The sequence below is a fragment of the Dipodomys merriami genome, unplaced genomic scaffold (genome assembly GCF_024711535.1).
Source record: "Dipodomys merriami isolate MVZ:Mamm:240054 unplaced genomic scaffold, mDipMer1.0.p SCAF_48, whole genome shotgun sequence".
Classification (NCBI taxonomy): Eukaryota; Metazoa; Chordata; class Mammalia; order Rodentia; family Heteromyidae; genus Dipodomys; species Dipodomys merriami.
The window spans coordinates 7,725,826-7,751,684 of record NW_027206046.1 but is presented as its reverse complement, the minus strand read 5'-3'; the positions used below and the strand labels follow the sequence as shown (position 1 = coordinate 7,751,684).

Genomic DNA, 25,859 nt, shown 5'->3' with positions numbered 1-25,859 from the left:
GTGCTCTTATGTAAACTTTTTCTGTTATGTAAACTTTTAAAATTAGAGCTGTGAATCTGTTAATTAAAAACTTTTGTCAGTATGTTATTGTTCTGACCAGCATTGAGATTCTGTAATTCACAAAGGAGACTGGAAAGTCTCTAGAATATAAGATGCAAGTTAATTCCAGTAAATTGCACTCATGATGGCTGGTGTGAAACATGCAAAAGGCTGGCTGGAAGCAAAAGGTGAGATCAGAGAGTTAATGGAGTCAGGTCACACCAGGCTCAGAAGGCTATTATAGAGATTTTGACTTCTGACATTGGTGAGGTAGGAAAGGATTAGAGGATTAGAGGACAGAGGACTGTCATTATTTGACTTTTGAGTTTGATAAAAACTTCTCTAATTATTAATGTTGAAAATAGACCTTAAGGGAAGTAAGGATGGAAAGAGGGAGACCTCTTAGGAAACTTGTGGTTAGCCAAAGAGGTTAGTAGCTACGAGCAAAGCAGGAGAAGTGGAGGTGGTGAGTGGTAGTAATATCCTGGGATGTACAGTAAGTGAAAGTTGCTCCTTAGCCAATGTGGCCTGAGAATGGAGGCTGGGGTAACGCTGTGGCTTTCGGCTCTAATAACTGGAGGGAAGAAATTGCCATCAGCTGGAATAGAAGAAATAAAATGGAAGGAACAGAATTAGGGAAGAATAGAAGAATTTCATTTCTGAGATGCTTATTGATACCCAACTGGAAATAATCAGGAAGACAGTTGAATATACAAATCTAGAGTTCAAAGAAGAGTTCTAGGTTTGCACTATGTAATGCAGTATCTGTGAAGACAAAAATGTTCTATGTCTGTGCTGTCCAGTTTGGGAGTTACCAGCCACATATGGTAAAGACCACATTGACTAATGTGACCAAAGAAATTCTTTTTTTTTTTTTTGGGTCCGGTTGTGGGGCCTGAACTCTGGGCCTGGGTGCTGTCCCTCAGCTCTTCAGCTCAAGGCTAGCGCTCTACCACTTGAGCCACAGCACCACTTTCGGCTTTTTTTTCTTTTTTCTTATGTGGTGCTAAGGAATCGAACCCAGGGCCTCAGGCATGCAAGGCAAGCGCTCTACCACTGAGCCACCTTCCCAGCCCCTGACCAAGGAAATTCTATATAATTTACATGTTTAAATTGAGCTACTCTTATTAGTATAGTTCTAGTGTACAAATACAGACTTACAGATAAGATATATGAGTGGTAGTTGACTTTTGAGAACCTGCAGGGAGATGAATATAGGTAGAGAAAAGATGAGGGGACTGGGTCCACATACATGCCAGGTGTGGTGGTATGCATCTGTAATCACAGCGCTTGAGGCAGGAAGATTTTGAGTTCAAGTCCACTCTACCCACTTGAGCCACACAACAACCCTCTTTAAAAAAAAAAAAAAAAAACGGTTTTGTTTTGTTTTGTTTTAAGATGGGATCTCATTCTAGAAACCAGATACAGTGGTTCATGCATGTAATCCTAGCTGCCAGAAGACAGAGTTCAGGAGGGTAAAGGTTTAAGCCAACCTGGCAAATAAGTTTTGGAGACCACATATCAACTAATTAAAAAAAAAAAAAAGCTAAACACAAGCCGAATACTAATGGCTTGTACCTGTAATTCTAGCTACTAAGGAGGATGAGATAGGAGGATTGCAATTTGAAGCCAGCCTGGGTAGGGACATCCAGGAGACTCTTATCTCTAATTATCTATCAAAAAGCCCAAAGTGGAGCTGTGGCTCAAGTAGTAGAGTGGTATCCTTGAGCAGAAAAGCTCAAGGACAGTACCCAGGCCTTGAGTTCAAGCCCACACATACCTAGGTGCATTGGTGCATACTTGTGATCTCAGCTTTGTGAAAAGCCTATGAAAAGATTTGTTGTCTAGGCCAGTGAGACATAAATGTGAGACCTTATCTTAAAATGACCAAAGTGGAAAAACGTGGTGGTATGGCTTACGTGGTAAAATGCCTGCCTAGCAATTTTGAGGCCCTGAATTCAAACTCCAGAACTAAAAAAATGTCTAATTCTTTTTTTTTTTTTTGTCTTTTCTTTTTTGGTATGGAGATTGAACCCAGGATGTTGCACTTGCTAGGCAAGTGCTTTGCCACTGAGCTACATCCCAGCCCAAAATTTCTAATTCTTGGGAATGTGTATGTAGTTAAGTGAGTGGTAGAACACATGCTTAATATGCCTAAAGCCCTGGGTTTGATTTCTAGCATCAAAATAACAATGATAATAGAATTAAACTTATTCTATTACAAATTCTAAATAATGTTTCTACTATTGTATACTCACACTAGTTATCTCATATTATATTAAATCCTCCAACCTTATAGTAAACACTGATTAACTTAGAGCATCTATCTAGAGATTAGGAATCTAGTTGGGGCTTAATCAAGTGGCCCTTGTTCATGGTCTTTCATGAGGCTGCTCTCATGGTGTTTCAAGGCCAGAGTTTTATAGGAAGGCCTAACACAATTGGTTTCTAAGTTGGTATAAAGTCCTCAGTTCTCTCCTAGCTCTTGGTTGAAAGCCTCCCTTGGTTCCTTCTCCTAGAAGCCTCTGCATAAGGCAATTCAGAACATAGCATCAACTCTCTTCAGAGCATAAAACAGAGGATACAAGAACAAAAGCTACAACATTTTGGATTTTAGTTTTGGAAGTGATTATCTTATTTCTTTTTTTTTTTTTTTTTTTTTGGTCCGGTTGTGGGGCCTGAACTCTGGGCCTGGACGCTGTCCCTCAGCTCTTCAGCTCAAGGCTAGCGCTCTACCACTTGAGCCACAGCACCACTTCCGGCTTTTTTCTTTTTGCTTATGTGGTGCTGAGGAATCGAACCCAGGGCCTCAGGCATGCAAGGCAAGCGCTCTACCACTGAGCCACCTTCCTAGCCCCTGATTATCTTATTTCTCTGCCATATTTTGTTCACTAGAAATGAGCCAGCAAGGTATAGTGGTACACATCTGTAATTCCAGCAGTTATGAGGTTTAAACACGATGATCTCAAATTTGAGATCAGCCTGAACTACAGTGAGAGTCTGGCTAAAAGAAAAAAAAATAAAAGAAAAAAGTAAGTCAGTGAATGCATTCTGCACTCAAGGGAAGGGAGGAGATACAATGGTATCAGGAAGAAGATGGGTATCGTTGAGTTCTATCTTAAGGGTTGCTTAAACTAGTCTAGCTAAACTAGACTAGCTAAACCAGTCTTCTCTTACTAAGCTGCTCCCCACAACCTCAGCAAAAGAGGCCTGGTGTTTCTTGAATCATTTCCACTATCATTCTACTCTGCTTTAGTCTCTGGTAGGATGTCCAGATTCATTTGATATTGTACTATGTAATGTACATTTTGGCCCAGCTATCATGGTAGTCAGAAAAGCATAAGCAGTCTTTAATTGATAAAAATACATGAAATACAAATAAAATACATGATTTAAGTACAGCATTCATACTCTCCATTTTTTAATAAATAATGTATAGTATTTGTTCCATAAAGCATACTTTTCAGGTAAATTTTATATTGAAACCTCAAAATAACTGGACATGATGGTGTACACCTGTAATCTCAGAACTCAGAATACAAATTTGAGGTAGTTAGGCTAGAGAGCAAGAAGGTGCCTCAAAAAAAATAAAATTTAGCTGGGTGCCAGTGGCTCATGCCTGTAATCCTAGCTACTAAGGACTGTGAGATCTGATGTTCATGGTTCAAAACCAGATCCGGCAGGAAAGTCTGTGAGACTCTTATCTCCAATAAACCAACAGAAAACCGGAAGTGGCACTGTGGCTCAAGTGGTAGAGCACTAGCCTTGAGCTGAATAGCTGAGGGACAGCACTTAGGCCCAGAGTTCAAGTCCCACGACTAACTAACTTAATTTAATTTAAAAAGCCAGTCATTAATGACTCTCACCTCAAATTCTAGCTGCTCAGGAGGCTGAGATCTTAGGATCACGGTTCAAAGATAGACTAGGCAGGAAAGTCTGTGAGTCTTTTATCTCCAATAAACTACCAAAAAGCCAAAAGTGGATCTGTGGCTCAAATGGTAGAATACTAATCTTGAGCAAAAAAGCTCAGACCTGGAGTTTAGGCCTAAGACTGGCACAAAAATAAAAGGTCACAACATGGAAAATATGTAAATATACAATGTATCGTGTAAATATATATTTTTTTGTCAGTCATAGGTCTTCAACTCAGAGCCGGGACACTGTCCCTGGACTTTTTTGCTCAAGACTAGCAGTCTTCCATTTGAGCCACAGATCCACTTTTGGCTTTTTGGTAGTTTATTGGAGATAAAAGACTCACAAACTTTATTTCCCAAGCTGTCTTTAAACCATGATCCTCAGATCTCAGCCTCCTGAGTAGGTAAGATTATAGGCATGAGGCTCTGGCACTGGCCATACAGATTATTTTTTCCCAAAATCTTGATTTATTTCCTTCAATCAGTTATTTCAGTGCTTTTTGAGGTTCTGTTATATTTGCAGAGTAAAGTCACTCCTGATCAGACCTCGTACTTTTTAATTAAAAGTGCAAGTAATAATATATTTGATGTTCATAGGAGTTCTTTTGTAATCAGTGCTGGATAACCTAAGAGAATACTTGATGGAGTCTTAGCAGTTTATTTTGAATTTAGAAAATAAGTTGTTGGAAAGCAATGCTATCAACTTGCCAGCAGTATGAGAAGTTAGGGAGATGCTAGTTACCTACCTTACTGTTTCTGCCTCAGTTAATTTCAAATAAATGAAAGGTTTCAATAAAGATAAGCATAAAATTACATGAAGAATACACATGTGAATTTTGTACACTCAAAGGGTGGGGATTTTTCTAAACATGACACTAACCAACTTAGAAGCTGTAATAGAAGTATTTGGCTATACTAAAAGTAAATATTTCTGTGTAACAATAACGTTAAACTCACAATGTAAACCAGAAAGTGAAAGGTCTAATATGGAAAAAAATACTTAATACATATGCCACAAGAAATATACTAATTCTTCTAAAAGAGTAGTTTTTATAATTCAGTAGGAAAAGATGATATAGGCAGATAATGCAGAAAAAATATACACAGTAATATATGTTAATACATAATTTAACAAGCAGTACATAGGGGAAAGCTGGAGTTTAGTAGCAGAGCACATTCTTAGCATGTACGAGGACCTCAGTCCAATACCCAATACTCCCCAACAGTGTCTTTAAATTTTAAAAAATATTGCACATAGGACAAAAAGGTACTGTACATTAAAATGACATTTTATATTTTTAAAGAACAGTACATACATAAAAGTGTTTTATAGATGTGTCAAGAAGGTATTGGGCCAGGTGAATATAGTCAAAGGCAAAGAACTTGCCCTGGTTTGGGAGGCCCTGGGTTTGATCTCCAGCACCAAAACAAAATAGAAAACTGATACCAAATTCACATTTCTCCATAAAATAGATATTCTTAAATATTAGTTTTTTAACTGAAAAAAAGTTTCACTTTTCAGAGTTAAGTTGTAAACATTGAGATGATTGATAACATTTAGAACATTGGTACTGAACATTTAGCAGATTGGCAAGGTAACTGGGGAAATAGTTACATGGTAGATAGCAATGAAAGTTGCCTTTGAGACTTCTCTATGTAGTAACATGGGAAGATTATCAAATATAAGACCGTTTGAAAGAAAGTTATTGCTTTTCGCTAAATAAAATTGAGAGTTCAGCTGTTGCTACAATTAAAATTTTATTATGAAAAGTTTGTTACTGTTATAAACAAAGAAGACAAATTTTATTTCTTTTTACAGGAGATTACATGCTGGAATCAAAGCCAAAAGAAATTTCAGAAATTCAACGTTTAAATTATGAACAGGTAATAAACATGATCTTTCTTATGTTAAAATTTGCTATGAGTTTTCACTTTGGTCTCTATCAGTGGCTTGCAAACTTTTTCTGTAAAGGACTAGATAATAAATATCTTAGGCTTAACAGGCCACCTGTGGTCAGTCTTCATTGCCTATTTTTTGTTTTATTAACAACACTTTAAAAAGATAAAAACCACTGTTAGCTCTCAGTCACATTTGGTCCCATAGCCATGCTTTTTTTTTTTTTTTTTTTTGGTCATGGGGCCTGAACTCTGGGCCTAGGCACTGTCCCTCAGCTCTTCAGCTCAAGGCTAGAGCTCTACCACTTGAACCACAATGCCACTTCTAGCTTTTTCTGCTTATGTGGTGCTGAGGAATCGAACCCAGGGCCTCATGCATGCAAGGCAAGCACTCTACCACTGAGCCACCTTCCCAGCCCTGTACATGCTAATAATATATGTGTATTTCATTTTACAGCTCTATACTGAATGATAACCTAATCTTTTTATTAAAAATGGTTCTGAGGGGGCTGGGAAGGTGGCTCAGTGGTAGAGTGCTTGCCTTGCATGCATGAGGCCCTGGGTTCGATTCCTCAGCACCACATAAGCAGGGGGGGAAAAAAGCCAGAAGTGGCACTGTGGCTCAAGTTGTAGAACGCTAGCCTTAAGCTGAAGAGCTGAGGGACAGTGCAAAGGCCCAGATTTCAGGCCCACAACTGGACCCAACCACCCCCCTCCAAAAAAAAAAATTGTGAAAAAAAATGGTTCTGAGGGGCTGGGAAGGTGGCTCAGTGGTAGAGCGCTTGCCTTGCATGCCTGAGGCCCTGGGTTCGATTCCTCAGCACCACATAAACAAAAAGAAATAAGCCAGAAGTGGTGCTGTGGCTCAAGTGGTAGAGCACTAGCCTTGAGCTGAAGAGCTGAGGGACAGCGCCCAGGCCGAGTTCAGGCCCCACGACTGGACACCCCCGCCCAAAAACAAAATGGCTCTGAAATGAATTTATCATCAATTTAACTTTCCTTGTTTGATTTGCTTTACAGTTTCTTGCTTTTTGTTTTTTGCTGTGCTAGGGGTTGAGCCCAGGATCTTGAGCACACTAGGTGAGCACTCTACCACTGAGCTTCAGCCCCAAGGCCTTCAGTTATGTTTAGGAGGAAGGTGAGCACATGATATCTCAGATATGTAGGACAAATACCACTGTTCTAGTTTCTAGTATACCACTAGTTCTAGTTTCTTGGTATGTTATGTAGATATTCTCTTCTGTAATACCAGAATATTTACCCCATTCAAACTTGTAGAAGCTACAGGAAAGCAAATGACTTACTTTCCTTCAATAGAAGGAAAAGGAAAAAGACATGCGCTCTTATGGAGGGAGAAACCAGCCCAGGAAGAGACAGCCATGCCTGGAACCTTCACAGTCACTTCCAAAGCTAGTTTTTTTTTTGGAGGAGGCCAGTCGTGAGGCTTGAACTCTGGGCCTCAGTGCTGTCCCTGAGCTCTCCAGCTCAAGGTAAGCACTCTATACTTGAGCCACAGCCCCACTTCTGGTTTTCTGGTGGCTAATTGGAGATAAGAGTCTCATGGACTTCCCTGCCCAGGCTGGCTTTGAACCTCAATCCTCAGATCTCAGCCTCCTGAGTAGCTAGGATTACAGTTGTGAGCCACTGACACCTGGCAGCAATTTTTAAAAATACAATTCTATTGTTATTCTTAAGGTGTTGTGAAGAAGAGTTAGCATTTCATAAATCAGGTACTGAGTACATTTCTTTTTTTTTGGACAGTGTTGCCCCTTCACTTTCCCCCATCTTCCTTCTCCTGTCCCTGCCCACAAGTTACATAGTTTATTTTCCACAATGTATACTGAATAAGATGATTACATTTGTTCACCTCCCTTTCTGTGTCCCTCCTTAAAAAAGCCAAAAAAACAAACAAAAAAAAAAGCAAAAACAAACACCACTATCAATAAAACCAACAACAACAAAACCATGTTTCCATTTCCTGGAATTAATTTCCAAAGCAGTCTTTACCACATACTTTGAACAGTGTCAAATTTCAGAAGGAAGCAGAATTCATTTTTTGTGACGATGAAGATCAAACCCAGGGCCTTCCACATGTTAGACAAGTGCTCTACCACTGAGATCAATCTGCAGCCAATGTAGCAAAATTCATTGAAGTATTGTAACATACCTTTAATGTTCACATAGTTTTATTGTGGTTGAAAAACCAATATTTTACATTACATTATCTAAAATAGGAAATTTATAGCTGAAGCCACACTTGTATGCTATGTGAAATTGTATCAATACAGGACTGTGGTTATAGTTCAGTGGGGCCCTGGGTTCAATCTACAGCATTCTCCAAAATATTATTACAATTGTAGTATAAAGCAGTGACTTCTAAACATTTTTTTTTTGGACTTCTAAACATTTTAAGCAGTAGAAACCTCTTTCTAAATGAAATCTTACTTCAGCTCCTAATGTATAAAACCACAAATGACATTTCATAAGTATAAAATAAGTTTCCATTTATGTCATTTATTAAATTTATATAATTTCTTTTAATAATACCAAAAATTAAATTCGCAATCACATATGATAGTTAAAGTCTCATATTAATTTGAAAATTTCATTATACTTAATTTGGAAAGTCCTGAGACAGTCTTGATTGATGATGTTTACAAATAACATCCACATTTTTTTTTTTTTCCTGTCGGTTGTGGGACCTGAACTCTGGGCCTGGGTGTTGTCCCTCAGCTCTTCAGCTCAAGGCTAGCGCTCTTCCACTTGAGCCACAGCGCCACTTCCAACTTTTTCTGCTTATGTGGTGCTGAAGAATCAAACCCAGGGCCTCATGCATGCAAGGCAAGCACAATACCACTGAGCCACCTTCGCAGCCCAACATCCACATTTTGTCTTGCAGTCTTGGGATACATTTCTGTAACAATGATTTAAACTCTAGAGGAGTGGAAGTAAAATTTTATTTATTTATTATTTACTTATTTTTATTGGTTGGGTTTGAACTCAGGAGCTGAGTGCTGTCCCTGAGCTCTTTTCGCTTAAGGGTAGGGCTCTAACACTTTGAGACACAGTGCTACTTAAGATATTCTGGTCATTAACTGGAGATGAGAGTCTCATGGACTTTCCTGCCCACCCTGGCTTCAAACCACGATCCTCAGATCTCATCCACCTGAATAGCTAGGATTACAGGCATGAACTACTGGTATCTAGCTCAAAAATTTTATTTTATAGTTGAGAAAATATCTGACAATTGCTTCCATTTCTTATAAATAAGTCAGGCAAAAATACCCTTTACTTAAGCACTAAAAGTATTTATGAGCTTAATATAACACTGCCATTGTTTTTGAGAGTAGTATACAACAAGCTCATATGGCTGAGTCTGAACTAGTGTTTAATGTTCCAAAGATGTGAGGTAACTGTGTTCTTTTTAATATAATTTTATTTAATTTTATATGAGCTGATATGGCCAAACCTATATTTAGAAACACCAACTAAGAGATGCAGTGTTCCCAAGAAAAACCTCTTTAATGATAAATACCTTCATGGTCAAATCAAATGTGATGTATGGTAACAAGTTTCAATTTATTTGTTTATTTGCTGAGTTGTTGATTTCCTGGTACTAAGAATTGAACTCAGGTCCTACATTTATTAGGCAGGGACTTTACTACTTAAGCGATACCTCCTGCTTATGTGTTGATTGATTGATTGGTTGATGGAATTTCTGAATATTGAACCTAAGAGTCTCAAGCATGCTTGAATATTCTAATTGTTCTAACACTCTCAGCCTTAATAGGCTTTCAAGTGAATACAAACATAATTTTAAGGCATTCTGTATTTAAGCAGGTGTATTGGTACATGCTTATGATTGCCTATAACCTCAGAGGATTATAAAGTACACTGGAAGCAAAAAATAGGAGGACTGAGAGTTTGAGGCCAGCTTAGACTACATCGCAAAACCCTGTCTTAGGGTTGGAGATGTGGCTTAGTGGTAAGAGTGCTTGCCTAGCATGCATGAAGCCCTGGGTTTGATTCCTCAGTACCACATAAACAGAAAAAGCCAGAAGTGGAGCTGTGGCTCAAGTGGTAGAGTGCTAGCCTTGAGCAAAAGAAGCTCAGGGACAGTGCCCAGGGCCTGAGTTCAAGCCCCAGGACTGGCAAAAACAGCAAACAAATTTAAAAAAAAAAAACAACTCTGTCTTAAAAATTAAATGCATAAATAATGTATCTTATTTAAGTTTAAAATATTCCCTCATGTTAGAAGTACTTTGGGAAAAATAATAAGAAACAGTTTAACCATAATCTGGTAATCTATTCTTGGGATGTAAGCCATCATCCCTTTTATCCATATTTCATAATATTAATTTAGCATTAGAAACAAAGCCCTTTTCTAACCCTTTGTTTATAAATTTGTGTGTTTTATGTTTTATTAATCCTGTTGGAGATTGTCAAAATATTTTGCTATTTTAACAATAATTCATAATGCCTAACATGGAAATATCACCAGGAGCCCAGGAGTCATGGAAGATTATACTGGCCTACAGGAAGTTGGTAGCTAGAAGAGAAGACTGATAGTAGTAGACCTAGAACATCATATCCCTTGTTACCCTTATTAAGACTTGGTCTTGGGGCTGGGAAGGTGGCTCAGTGGCAGAGCGCTTGCCTTGCATGCATGAGGCCCTGGGTTCGATTCCTCAGCACCCCATAAGCAAAAAGAAAAAAGCCGGAAGTGGCGCTGTGGCTCAAGTGGTAGAACACTAGCCTTGAGCTGAAGAGCTGAGGGACAGCGCCCAGACCCAGAGTTCAGGCCCCACGACTGGACCCCCCCCCCCAAAAAAAAAAAAAAGACTTGGTCTTCCTGTCATTCTAGGAAAAGCTTTATAGCACTTACAGGGAAGAATGTGAACTTATTGTTTTTTAAGGTTCAATTTTTAGAAAAGTTGAGAAAATATATTGTTGAGTATTAAATATGTATTAGGAAGAGGTGAAACAGACAAAGGTTAATGACTGTATTATAAGGCTGTCCTACTTTTAAATGGATCATTTGAATTTAAAACATGAATAATTTCTGTAGTCTGCATAATATCTTAGAATTGTCTTTTAAATTGTTTGCTGTTTAATATAGTTTTTATTATCTATCTATCTATCTATCTATCTATCTATCTATCTATCTATTCATTTTGGGGGTCCAGTCATGGGGCCTGAACTCTGGGCCTGGGTGCTGTCCCTTAGCTCTTCAGCTCAAGCCTAGTGCTCTAGCACTTGAGCCACAGCACCATTTCTGGCTTTTTTCTTTTTGCTTATGTGGTGCTGAGGAATTGAACCCAGGGCCTCATGCATGCAAGGCAAGCGCTCTACCACTGAGCTACTTTCCCATCCCTTAATATTGTTTTTATAATTTAAATTAATCTCTTTTTGTGGGGGAAGGAGGCTTTGTAGCTCAGGTTAGACTTGAATTCAAGATCCTTCTGTCTTAACCCCTTGAGTTTGTACATCTTGTTTACACATTTGTCTATCAATATGGATATTTGGACTACTACTTCTTGACTATTGTGAATAATGTTGTAATATACCTGCAAAGATCCTTCTCAAAGATCCTGCTCAATTTTTCTTTCTTGGACATAGTTGTTTTGTTTGTTTGTTTGTTTTTTGGGTCCGGTCGTGGGGCCTGAACTCTGGGCCCAGGCGCTGTCCCTCAGCTCTTCAGCTCAAGGCTAGCGCTCTACCACTTGAGCCACAGTGCCACTTCCGGCTTTTTTCTTTTTGCTTATGTGGTGCTGAGGAATCAAACCCAGTGCCTCTGGCATGCAAGGCATGCGCTCTACCACTGAGCCACCTTCCCAGCCCTTGGACATAGTTGTTTTTAGGTCTCTCATAGACAGATATTAGTTATATGAGAACAAAAACTTTATTCACTGTTATATTTTTGAAACATTGTAAGTGCTTAATAATAAAAATCTGATTACAGTGCTGGGAAGGTGGTTCAGTTGTATAGTGCTTGCCTTGCATGCATGAGGCCCTGGGTTCGATTCCTCAGCACCACATAAGCAGAAAAAGTTGGAAGTGGCACTGTGGCGCAAGTGGTAGAGTGCTAGCCTTGAGCTGAAGAGGTGAGGAACAGTGCCCAGGCCCAGAGTCCAGGCCTCACAACCAACCAAAAAAAAAAAAAAAAATCTGATCACAAGATGAATAAATAGGATAAAATAGTGTAAGAATAAGAGTGAGCATATTGTTATGTTGCAAACTATCCTCCTGCCTTAACCTCCCCAATAGCTGGGTTTTGCAGATACCATCACACACAGTTTTTGTTGTTCTCTTTATTTTCTTGAACTGTACTTTCCCCTTTCTATTTCAGAATATGAGTGATGCTATGGCAATTTTACATAAACTCCAGACGGGCCTGGATGTAAATGTCAGATTCACTGGTGTTGGAGTATTTGAATATACCCCAGAGTGTATAGTGTTTGATCTTCTTGATATCCCTCTGTACCATGGCTGGTTAGTGGATCCTCAGGTAAGTAGAATTTAAATTGTACAAACACAAACACAGAAAAAAATTATTAATATAAATTTCTGTTTTCTGATATTTATATTTTTGTGCTATGATCTGGAATTAGACAAACCCTGAGGTTTAGGGGACAGTCCTTCAGACTATTCAATGTACACAAGACTTCCAATCACAACTGGAAAACTAGATTAAGAGTCCACACGAGACTCCTCAGCTATCACATCAACTGCAGGTTTTGTGGCTTCCCAAAAGTATCCTCAGATTTTGTAACTTTCTAAAAAGACTTGCAAAACCTCCTGAAGCCTATTATGTTCACCATTATAGTTTAGGGGTAAGTAAGATGTGGGTTAAAATGAGCCAAGGAAATCTGGGCACTGGTGACTCACACCTGTGATCCCAGTACTCAGGAGGCTGAGATCTGAGAATCATGGTGCAGAGACAGCCTGAATGGGAAGTCTGTGAGACTCTTATCTCCAATTAACCACCAAAAAACTAGATGTGGAGCTCAAGTGGTTGAGTGCTAGCCTTGAGCAAGTAGGCAAGTTCCAAATGTGAGTTCTGATGTTCACAAGGCAGGTTACCAGTCAGAATTGATGTACTGTGAGGCCTTGGGATGTTGAGATGCTACCAGTCTTGGAATTCACTAGCCTTCAATGTGCAAATTTTTATTGAGATTTCATTGCAAAGATATTGCCAAGACATAATTAGTTGCCCTTGCAGTTGAACTTGGTCTCTAGCCTTTCTTCCCAGGGTGATGGGCTGTACCACATTCTTCAAAGGAACCCCTATGAGTCACCTCTTTACTATTAACCCATAGATGTGTTCCAAACATCCACCTTAAATAACAGTTACTTGAGTAACAACATTACCAGGGAAATTCCGAAAGCTTAGAGTTTATCTCTTAGGAATCTGGATAAAAGCCAGGCTTCTCTTGGGTCAAAGTTGCATACTTTACTGCAAAGCTTTGAAAAGGGATTTTGAAACACTCCAACATTTATTCCAAAAGACACTCTCACATTCCTGTCACTCTAATTGTGCATTTGTAAATGTACGCTGACCTTGGTATTTGCTAATCTGGCATTCCAGGTGTTGCCTTGTGGCAAATACACCAGGGTCCTGGCACGGAAGTAGATAACTGAGGAAAGCTTTAGGAAAAGACTACAACAACCGTGAGGCAAAGTTAAGGGGAAGGAGTCAGCGATATGAAGCATCCTAGTTAGCAACAATCAGAAACTGCTCTTCTCTTCCACTCTTGGCCTCTGCTTAAACCCCAAAGCCAGCCTGGGCATGCAAATCCAAAAGATTCTTATTTCTAACTAAGCAGCAAAAAGCTGAAGTGGAAGTATATCTTAAGTAGAGTAGAACACCAGCCTTCAGCAGTTGTGTAGGATGGGGGCAGTACTAAGGGAGACCAGAGTTTGAGATTCTGAGTACAAGCTCTGTATTGATATAATTTTAGATTGACAAGAAAGTTACAAAGTTTTTCCTATGTACCCTTTACCCAGTTTTCCCTTACCTTTTTTTGCCAGTCCTGGGGCTTGAACTCAGGGACTGGGCACTATCCCTGCGCCTAAGCTTCTTTTTACTCAAGGCTAGCACTCTACCACTTGAGCCACAGCACCATTTCTGACTTTTTCTGTTTATGTGGCACTGAGGAGTTGAACCCAGGGCTTCGTGCGTGCTAAGCAAGCACTGTACCATTAAGCCATATTCCAAGCCCTCTTAGCTTAACATTTTTACATGACCAAGGTTCATGTATCAAAGCTAAGCCCTAGTGACTAGATTTTTAGGCATGAACCAAGCAGCAGTGGCTCATATCTGTAATTGTAGCTGCTGCCTTAGGAAGCTGAGATCTCAGGATCAAGATAGACAGGCACCCTACTCTAGGCAGACAGATCCACAAGACTATTATCCATTAGCTGAAAAAGGCAGAAATGGAGGCCTGGCTCAAGTGGTAGAGCACCAGCCTGAGCAAAAAAGCTGTTTACATATCTGTAGACTCTAGATTTACAGATATGTATGTGTATTTACATTAAATTAATGAAACATGAATACAAAGATTCTGCCTATGAAAACTGAAAATCCCTATTGTTTGCTGTTAGTCTGTAGCAATATAGTTGATTTTTATGTTTATATAAATATTTAAGCAATGTGTATAAAATTAAATATGCAAATAAATAAAAAGCATTTATTCTAGTTACATTTTTGTGTATGCCATAGAATTGAAAATTCAGATTCTTTGGGAAAACTTAGTGAAGTATAGTGCTTTAAGAATAAGTGTACAAGCCGGGCGCCGGTGACTAGCTACTCAGGAGGCTGAGATCTGAGGATCACAGTTGAAAGCCAGGCTGGGCAGGAAAGTCCATGAGACTCTTATCTCTAGTAAATCACCAAAAAAACCAGAAGTGGTGCTATGACTCACTGGCCTTGAGCTAAAGAGCTGAAGGACAGCGCCCAAGCCCAGAGTTCAAGCCCTACAACTGACAAAAAAAAAAAAAAAGTAACTGTACTGAGAAAAGCAATGCACTCCCAAAGACATTGTGTCCTCAAATGAGTTCTCATGTTAAATGAATAAAGGATAGAAATCATAGATAGGCTTTCTTTGTGTGTCTTACATAGATGAGAGCCCAAAGATCTTCTCTCAAAGGGAAGGCCTTACTTGGCTCTTCATGAAATGATTGACAAGTGAACTGGGCAGTCAAAATATTTGGGAGGCCCAAGGAGGAGGATTGTGAGTTTAAGTGCAGCCTGGGCTCTACTTAGGGAGTTCTAAGCCAGTCTGGGTTATATAGTTGAGATGCTATATCCAAAGAGAGAGAGAGGATCTGTAATATATATGTAATTTAAAAGTTACTTAACCAATCTTTTCAACCTTAAAAAGTATGCCTGGCATGGGCTGGGAAGGTGGCTCAGTGGTAGAGTGCTTGCCTAGCATGCATGAAGCCCTGGGTTCGATTCCTCAGCACCACATACACAGAAAACGCCAGAAGTGGCGCTGTGGCTCAAGTGGTAGAGTGCTAGCCTTGAGTAAAAGCAGCTTAGGGACAGTGTCAGGCCCTGATCTCAAGCCCCAGAACTGGCACACAAAAAAAAAAAAAGACAACAAAACAACAACAACAACAATAACAACAACAAAAAAAAAGTCTCAAAAAAAAAAAAAAGTATGCCTGGCAGCCAGGTGCTAGTAGCTTATGCCTATGATCCTAGCTACTCAGGAGGCTGAGACCTGAGGATGCTGTTCAAAACCAGCCCAGGCAGGAAAGTCTGTGAGATTCTTATCTCCAATAAACCACTCAGAAAACGAGAAGTGGTGTTATGGCTCAAGTGATAGAGTGATAGCCTTCAGCTGAAGAGCTGAGGAACAGCGCCCAGGCCCAGAGTTCAAGCCTCACAACCAAAAAAAAAAAAAAAAGTATGCCTGGCACCAGTAGCTCATACCTGTAATTCTAGCTACTCAGGATGCTGAGATCTGAGCATCGTGGTTCAAAGCCAGCCCAGGCAGGAAAGTCCATGAGACTCTTACCTCCATTTAACCACCAGAAAACCAGAAGTGTTGTGGCTCAGAGTGGTAGAGCACTGTCCTTGAGCTGAAATGCTGAGCACCTAGGCCCAGAGGTCAAGCCCCATGACCAACAAAAAAATAAAAATAAAAAAATAAAGGGCACCAGGCTGGTGGCACATGCCTGTGATTCAAGCTACCTGAGAGACTGAGATTGAGAGGATTGTGGTTTATGGCCAGCCTGGGCAAAAAGTGAGACCCAGCACTTGGGAGGATCACAACTTCAAGGTCAGCCTGCGCTACTACACAGTGAATGTGAGACCAGTCTGGGCTACATAGCAAGACTCTGTCTCAAAAAAAGAAAAAATTGCTGTCGCTAGTGGCTCATGCCTGTAATCCTAGCTACTCAGGAGGCTGAGATCTGAGGATCGCAGTTCAAAGCCAGCCTGGGCAGGGAAGTCCATGGGACTCTCATCTCCAATTAACCCCCAGAAAACCGGAAGTGGCTCAAAGTAATAGAGCACTAGTCTTGAGCGATAAAGCTCAGGGATAGGAAGGAAGGAAAGAGAGAGAGGGGAGGGAGAGAGAGGGAATGAGGGAAGGAAAAGTAAAGAAAAAGAAAAGAAGGATAGAAGGAAGAATAAATAATTATGGGATGAGAATGTGGCTTAGTGGTAGAGTGCTTGCTTAGCATGCATGAAGCCCTGGGTTCAATTGCTCAGTACCAAATATACAGAAAAAGCCAGAAGTACGCTGTGGCTCAAGTGGTAGAGTGCTAGCCTTGAGCAAAAGAGGTTTAAGGACATTGCCCCATCCCTTAGTTCAAGCCCCAGGACTGGCAAAGAAAAAAAAAGAAAAAAGAAAAAGAAAGAAAAAATAAATAATTATGATAAAGTTGCATGTAGTAATTTTGTTTCATCATTTTTGCATAATACAACTGTAGTATTTTTAATCATGTGTTATACTAAGCTGTAAGCAAAATTGCGAACTGTTGGCTGTTGATTTTAGTGATGATTTTCTCTTCCCTAAATAATTCTATTTATTGTTATATTAGAATAAAATCCTGAAGAGTTATATTCATTTCTCTTGTTATTGTTGTTTGTAATCTTACAATGACTAATGAGATACATTTATTTTCTAGATTGATGACATTGTAAAAGCTGTTGGTAACTGCAGCTACAACCAGCTAGTGGAGAAGATCATCTCTTGTAAGCAGTCAGACAACAGTGAGCTGGTTAGTGAAGGTGGGTGAGTGCTCCTGCTACTGGCTTGTTTAACATATGACACAGCCGATTATATCTATATGGTTTCATGTAATGCACTGTTTCAAAAAGCAGTTTATTAGTAATACTCAGATCATCTGTCAATCTCAAGGTACAGATAGCTATTGTTAATACTAAAAGTATTAACTAAAGGTCAAATAAACCTGATAATATATTTAAAATAATTTTATGTATGCAATGATATATTACAAAAATAATATTACTACTGGACACTAGTGGTTCATGCCTGTAATCCTAGCTATTCAGGAGGCTGGGATCTGAAGATCATAATTCAAAGCCAGGCCAGGCAGTTAAGTCCAATGAGACTCTTATCTCCAGTTAACCACCAGAAAACCAGAAGTGGCGCTGTGGCTCAAAGTGGTAGAGTGCTAGCCTTGAGCACAAGAGCTCGGGGACAGAGCCCAGACCCTGAGTTCAAGCCCCATGACCGACAACAATGACAAAACAACAACAACAGCAATAACAAAACTTTTTCTGGCCATCAACTAACAATGATTTTTTTTATCAGTTGGTAACTTTGTACTTAAAAAGTAACTATAAAAAATGGAGAAATGTCTTATTTCCTAAAGCATAAACTCAAGCAGTTGCATGTGTGTTCTGTGAATTTCCTTTGGTCTAGCCTCCTGATAGCTTTTATACTTTCCTTCCTTAGCTAAGTTTTTGGCAGAGTGTGCCACGTTGGTAACATTTAACAAGTGCTTCTCAGCGTAAAGTGCTGTGGCTTCCAAAATCAGAGATTTCTGTTTCTGACCTTGATATAGGTATACAAAGAGCAGCCCATATTGGAAGCTAGGATGAAAATGCCATTTCTGTTTTGTCTTCTGCCTACTTTTAGTTTTAAGGCAAGAACTGAACAGTTTGCAACTTGAGAGTTATCTAGTATCTTTGCTAAAATCTTAAGCAATTCAATATTAAGGCTACTTTTAATTTCTAAACATCTAGCCATTGGGAAAGTAGTTGTTAGACATAACTCTTTCCCTCTTAAAGTTACTAACTCCTACTTTTTAAATTTGTTTTAATAGGGTTTTTTTTAATTTTATTGTATCTGTGTCTTATTATATGGCATTTGAAATCCTCTTAGTAGGTGAAGAATAATGATTATTCATAACAATCTCATACAGCTATTTCTTCCAGATGGAATGGCTTTAGATACAACTTGCATAGAAAAATTAGAAGATGAATGTTCAATTTGGGGACCCTCATAACTGAAAAAGTCTTATATTAATTGATCTTTCTACAAATTTGGGAAATAATATGTTGAAAAATAACTGTGATTTTGAAATTATTCTTCCATCTGATATATATGCATTGGTTCTATAGGTTTTGTTGCTGAGCAGTTTCTAAATAATACAGCTACTCAGCTGACGTACCATGGATTGTGTGAGCTCACGTCAACAGTTCAGGAGGGAGAACTGTGTGTGTTCTTTCGGAATAATCATTTTAGCACCATGACCAAATACAAGGTATGGGATACACATAGAGCTATTTAATGGTTATTCTCAACCAAAAGAGCATGATTTAGACATGACCTTTGTATCTACTTCAAAATAAAGGATTTTATCATAATATTCTTTAAAGATCAAATTTTGAAGGCAATTATTTTATACTTCTTTAGATGGTATAAATTAGCAATTGAAATATTAGCCTCAAATCAGGTGTTTGTTTATTTAATTCTCGTGCCCTTTTCACGGATTACCACATTCTGAAGCTGTTAATTTATTTTTATGAAATCTGGTGCATTCAGGGTGGTATGGGCAAAGTCAATAGTATTTATTTATTTATTTATTTAGCTAGTCCTGAGGCTTGAACTCAGGGCCTGGGCACTGTTGCTGAGCTTCTTTTGTCCAATGCTGGTGCTCTACTACAGTGACACTTTCAGCTTTTTATTGGAGATAGGAGTCTCAGGGACTTTCCTGCCTGGGCTGGCTTCGAAACATAATCCTTAGATCAATCTCAGCCTACCAAGTAACTAGGATTACAAGTGTGAGACACTGGCACCTGGCTCTTCTTTATTTTCTGAAACAAGATTTCATTACGTAGCCTAGACTGGCCTTGAACTCCTGATCCTACTGCCTGAAACTTCTGAGTGCTGGGCTAAAGTATTTATTTATTTATTCATTTATTTTCCAGACCTGTATTCTGGGCCTGGGAGCTCTCCCTGAGCTTCTTTTGCTCAAGGCAAGCACTTTATCACTTGAGCCACAGTGCCACTTGTGGGGTTTTTTGTTTTGTTTTGTTTTGTTTTGTTTTTGATTAGTTTATTGGAGGTAAGAATCATGGAATTTCCTGCCCTGGCTGGCTTCCAGCCATGATCCTCAGATCTCAGCCTCCTGTGTAGCTAGGATTACAGGTATGAGCCACCAGTGCCGGCTTATTATATATATTTTTTTAATTTATTTTAATTTAATTTTTTTTATCGGTCCTGGGGCTTAAACTCTGGGCCTGGGTGTTGTTCCTGATCTCTTCAGCTCAAGGTCAGCACTCTACCACTTGAGCCACAGCGCCACTTCTGGTTTTCTGGTGGTTAATTGGAGGTAAGAGTCATGGAATTTCCTGCCTGCACTGGCTTCGAACCATGATCCTTAGATCTTAGTCTCCTGAGTAGCCGAGATTACAGGCGTGAGCCACTGGTGCCTACTTAATATTATTTTTGAAGGAAGGGAAAAAATCTTAAAAATAGAACTAGAGTGACTTTTAATTATATTTATATTTGAGCACTAAAATAGCACTAAATTAAAAATTAACATTTGTCTTAAGCTGGATATGGTGTTATGTTTCTGTAATCCAGTCTGAGGCAGGATTGCAAGTTTAAGACCTGCATGGGCTACATAGCAAGACCCTATATTAAGAAAAAAGTTTTACTTAAAGTTATCTTGGTGATTTAAAATTATTCTTATAGATTGCTCTGGGGGAAAAAACCTTTATTATTCAACCATTCGATTGTCTCTTGCATTCTTCTCTTTTGTTTTACAGGTGGCCCTTAGTTAAGCAATTTATTAGTTTTTATCTAATGTCTGTGGTAGAATACTGCTCCATACTATATCAGTATTATAGCATGTATGCTCGGTAGCAGCCTGAGCCCAGAAGATATCCCTGGGCCAGCTCTGCTACAGCCAGAGCCATGTCTAGTCACTGACGATCCTCACCTCAGGCACAGTGTGTGCTTTCCTATACCTCCACTTTTATCATCACTCTTCTTTCCCTCTCAGACTCTAGATAGGAAGCATATCTGTGCGCTTGGAGAAACTCATTTCCCTCTCAGACTCTAGATAGGAAGCATATCTGTGCGCTTGGAGAAACTCCATTTACCATAACCTAATATTATCTATTGTTAATGAAGCATCTCAAATACTCTGTAGTATTCTTACTGAGTCTATTCTTATAAATCAGTGCTTACCTCAGATTGTAGGCTAGACCTACCTGGTGGCTTTTCAAAAGTATCAATGCATAGAATTTACCACTCACTCAATTAAATCAGCATCTCTGGAGGAGGCAGGACCTGAGATGGAATCTCAGATGGAACCCAGAGCTTTGCACATGGTAAACAAGAGCTCTACCACTGAGCTGTACTGCCGGATCTACATCCGCGTTTTCAGTGCTCCAGAGGTGACTATTTTGCATCTGAGGCTGAGGACCTCTGTGCTTACTCTCTTGTAGCTGCTAGAGGCGAGCTTATCCTTGTTTAGCCCTTATTGATTAGTTCATAGTTACTGATTTGCTTCCTCTGAAAATGCATCTATCTTTGTTTTCTAAATTAAGGTAGATTATTGAAGTCATACATCACATCCTCCTGTTTACTTCAGTGCTTCAATATGAATTACACAGGATAGAATGAAAGCAAACCCTAGGGCCCTAGCTCTCTTGCTACTCCCTTACCTGTAGCAAGAATCTGTTTGCATTGCTTCATCATTCTATCTAGGCATGTGCTAGGTTTGTAGGCCAACAGTCCTCCATACTGCCCAGAAATCTAAAACCAAAGGTCTTTTAAAAATTAAGATCAAGCTGAGTGCCAGTGGCTCACACCTAATCCTAGCTACTCAGGAAGCTGAGATCTGAGTATCACAGTTTAAAGCCAGCTTGAACCAAAAAGTCTATGAAACTCTAATCTCCAATAAACTACTCAGAAAAAGCCTGAAGTGGTATTGTGGCTCAAGTGGTAGAGTGCTAGCCTTGAGCACAAAGTGGCTCAGGGACAGCACCTAGGCCCTGAGTTCAAGCCCAGGACCAGGAAAAAAAAAATCAGGATCAAATAAAATAGATATCTTGCTATTTTATACTGCAATTACAAAAGAAGTATCAAGTAATCTGTTATTTATGATGAATCTATTACAGATTTTTCTTTTTTTTCTTCTTTTTTTGGTCAGTCGTGGGGCCTGAACTCTGGGCTTGGGCGCTGTCCCTCAGCTCTTCAGCTCAAGGCGAGTGCTCTACTGCTTGAGCCACACTTCTACTTCCAGTTTTTTGAGTGGTTTATTGGAGATAAGAGTCTCACGGACTGTCCTGCCCAGGCTGGCTTTGAACCGTGATCCTCAGATCTCAGCCTCCTGAGTAGCTAGGTTACAGGTGTGAGCCACTGGCGCCCAGCACAGATTTTTCTTTAAATGTCAAAATCTAAAGAAGGAAGAAATGGAAGATGACTATGAGAGAACAGTTTGGCTACATTACAAAAGGAGATTTTTTTTTAAGCTAAAACTTTCAAATATTGTATTGATAACACTGTGAATGATAACAGCTTTCAATAGAAGCCCTTCCAGCATTGATCTACCCCTAAGTCCCTTGGAGAAAAATCATTTGTATTTTGGCTATTGATCAGCCAATCAAATTTATTATGTGTATAAATTATGAAGTTTAGGAATACATAAGAATATGAATAGTAGTAAAATAGTAAACATTGTATTAACCAATAAGAATTCTGAGCAGAAATTGGGAGCTGGTGGCTCACACCTGTAATCCTAGTAATCAAGAGGCTGAGATCTGAGGTTTGTGGTTTGAAGCTAACCCAGGCAAAAAAAAAAAAAAAGTCCCTGTGAGACTCTTGCCTCTAAGTAACCACTCAAAAACTGGAAGTGGAGCTGTGACTCAAAATGGTAGCGTACTAGCCATAAAAAAAGCTTAGGGACAGTATCCAGGCCCTGAATTCAAGCCCCATGACTGACCAAAACAAAACAAAAACAACCAAAAAATCTCTGAGCAAGTATCCAAAAGTCATATCTTCTGTAAATTGAAGACCAAAATGACTGGCAGACTACGTATAGTATACCAAAGAATATAAATTTTAAAATTATTGATATCAGAACTATCACATATAAAAATTTAAAGGTCAGTGCTAATCTCTGACTGAATGTACCTTATATTAGGCCTATGGATTCGCAAATTTTTAATACACGGCTTAGGACTGGAGATGTACTTCAGTGGGCCTTGTCTTCAATTCCTAGAATCAAAACATGAAAGAAAAATATAATACAGGAATAAAGGCAAGAAAGCAATCTTAATACCAGGGGATTTGGTACTATGATGCAATAGGTACCAAATATTTTCAATGTGTAAAGCAAGAACAATAATGGAAAAACAGAGGAAGGAAACATTGGGATGAGTTAGATTAGTTAGAAAGGCTTAACTTGAAAAAAGAAAACAAAATCAGACAATGTGGATCATTTTAAGCAATTGTTACCCAGGAATTTGTTTAGTGTTGGTTTTTTGTTGTTTTTTTTTTTTTTTTTTTGTGAAATGAGATTACCACCTCATCACAAAACTGTTTCTTTTTTTTTTTTATTGTGAAAATACTGTACAGAGGAGTTACAATTACATGGGCAAGATAATGAGTACATTTCTTATCAAGCATTGTAGCCTCCTCCTTTGTTTCCCCTTGCCATCCCTTCCCATCCTCTCCCCCACAAAGCTGTTTCTAAGCCATGTATTAATATATAAGTCATGTATTAGTATGCCAAGAGATTTTTTTCTTTTCTTTTTTCTCGTCAGTTGTGGGGCTTGAACTCTGGGCCTGGGCGCCGTCCCTTAGCTCTTCAGCTCAAGGCTAGCGCTCTACCACTTGAGCCACAGCACCACTTCTGGGTTTTTTCTGGTTATATGGTGCTGAGGAATCGAACCCAGGGCCTCATGCCTACAAGGCAAGCACTCTACCACTGAGCTACCTTCCCAGCCCAAGATTTTATTTCTTTCTATATTGTCTTGTGCGTATTATAATCTACATTCAAAGCCAGATGACTCAGTAAATAAGATATCTACTTGGTCTTTTATTGTGTTATACAGATATGACTGGTGAGAATAATATACTTTAAACATACAGATTACATTTTTTCTTAAACATAATGTTAGCCAAATTTGGTGACTTTAACCCTCCTTTTTCTTTTGCTATTTCTTATGTAGGGTCAGCTGTATTTGTTGGTAACAGACCAGGGGTTTCTTACTGAAGAAAAAGTGGTTTGGGAAAGTCTGCACAATGTAGATGGTGATGGCAACTTCTGTGACTCAGAATTTCATCTTCGGCCTCCCTCAGATCCTGAAACTGTGTACAAAGGACAGCAAGATCAGATAGATCAGGTAAAATTGTTTTGTTCTTATATTTCTTGAGCCTGGAATAAGAAGTTACAACTACTGTGCAGGAGGATCACTTAAATCCACAAGTTCCAGACCTACCTGGGCAATAGCAACACAGCAAAACCTTGCCTTTAAAAAAAAAAAAAAAAAAATATATATATATATATATATATATATATATATATATATATATATATATATATATTCACTTATCTAAACTTTTGGACTAAAGAAGCTTTTAGTACTTTACTTGTGAGACTTTCTTGACATGCTTCCTGAATGGGTGAGTGATCATTTTCTCTCTCTATATATGTATATATTGATTATACACTTTGGTTCAAAGAAGATCATGATCAGGAGTTTGGACTATTTTTAGTGTAATAGGACAGCTGTGGTAAGTGTTAAACACGGAGGGGCATGATCTGCTTTACATTTTACAAGTCTGCTATGTAGAGGATGCCCAGCATGGAACAGGTAGAAGCAGAGACCAGCAATCTGAGATGGACCGTGGCTTTGCTGGGAGGGAGACAATGAGATGAGCATATATTTGAGATGTATTTTGACTAGCCAGAAGAAAGCAGAAAGGAGTCGAGAAGGCTGAGATCTTAGGACCATAGTTCAAAGCCAGCCTAGACAGGAAAGTCTGAGATTCTTATCTCCAATGAACCACTAAAAAGCCAGAAGCAGAGCTGTAGCTAAAGTGGTAGAGCACTAGACTGTGCACAAAAGCTCAGGGACAGCACTGAGTTCAAGCCCCAGGACTGGCACAAAAAAAAGAAAGGGAAGTGGCACTGTAGCTCAAGTGGTAGAGGACTCACATTGAGCTGAAGAGCAAAGGGACAGCGCCCAGGCCCAGAGTTCAAGCCCCATGACCGACAAAAACAAAAAAAAGAAAGGAAGAAAGAGAGAAAGAAAGAAAGAAAAAGAAAGAAAGAAGGCAGGCAGGCTGGGAAGGTGGCTCAGTGGTAGAGCGCTTGCCTTGCATACATAAGGCCCTGAGTTCGATTCCTCAGCACCACATAAGCAAAAAGAAAAGAGCCAAAAGTGGCGCTGTGGCTCAAGTGGTAGAGCGCTTGCCTTGAGCTGAAGAGCTGAGGGACAGCGCCCAGGCCCAGAGTTCAGGCCCCAAAAAAACCCAAAAAATAAAAAATAAAAAAAAAAGGAAGGAAGGAAAGAAGGAAAAAAGAGCAGGTAATTACAGCAAGAATTGTACTAATGAAGCCAAGTGCCAGTGGCTCACACTGTGATTCTAGCTATTCAAGAGGCTGAGATCTGAGAAACGCAGTAACAAAGCCAGCCTGGGCAGAAAAGTCTTCGTGAGACTCTTATCTTCAATAAAAACTATTCAAAAAAGGTGGAAGTGGTACTGTGACTCAAGTAGAGCACTAGCTTTGATCACAGAGTCTCAGGCACCCAGGACCTGAGTTCAAGCCTCAAGCAAAAAAAAAAAGTTAAAAAGTTGTACTAGTGAATACACTTCAGTATAAATAGTGTCTGGCATTTTGGCTGTTATAGATGTGCAGACTTGAGCCATACCATACTAATTCTGAAAAGTATGACATTGATATGAATTCTTCTGTGATTAAGGCATATGATGTTTCTGAATACTGGACACACATACAGTTTACTAAGACCAATTTAATGGCTTAGGGACTATTCATTTGGCCACTATTCAGTGAGCAATTGTATAAAAAGTCTTAAGGACACAGCCATTTATGTCTTCAAAGATGTAAATGGCAGAGAAAGCAAAGAAAGACCAACTAACGCTCTTATGTTTAGTTCGTGGAGTTTGAATAGAAAGCTATTAATAGAGAATACTGAATTCACCTCAACACTGACCTTCTGGGATTCTTTACTTTTTTTGAAAACAGTTGGGTTAAAGTAATTTATTTGCTTTCAGAAAGCTAGATGGAACATTATTTTTAAAATATTACTAAGAGACTTGGAATCTTTTTAACACTGTATGCAAAAAGTATTGGAGGGGCTGGGAAGGTGGCTCAGTGGTAGAGCGCTTGCCTAGCATGCCTGAGGCCCTGGGTTCAATTCCCTAACACCACATAAGCAAAAAGAAAAAAGCCCGAAGTGGCGCTGTGGCTCAAGTGGTAGAGCGCTAGCCTTGAGCTGAAGAGCTGAGGGACAGCGACCAGACCCAGAGTTCAGGCCCCACG

General features: G+C 39.2%; 1 protein-coding gene across 2 annotated transcripts in view; it reads left to right on the top strand.

Annotated features, from left to right (window-relative positions):
- Window positions 1–25,859, top strand: part of Mindy2 (MINDY lysine 48 deubiquitinase 2) — a 43,690-nt gene that overhangs the window by 9,421 nt on the left and 8,410 nt on the right. For both annotated transcript variants that reach the window (XM_069995318.1, XM_069995317.1), the window contains exons 3-7: window positions 5,773–5,837; window positions 12,199–12,357; window positions 16,992–17,094; window positions 18,454–18,596; window positions 23,521–23,694. In XM_069995318.1, coding sequence (XP_069851419.1) covers window positions 5,773–5,837; window positions 12,199–12,357; window positions 16,992–17,094; window positions 18,454–18,596; window positions 23,521–23,694 — 644 coding nt within the window. The remainder of the gene's footprint in view (window positions 1–5,772; window positions 5,838–12,198; window positions 12,358–16,991; window positions 17,095–18,453; window positions 18,597–23,520; window positions 23,695–25,859) is intronic.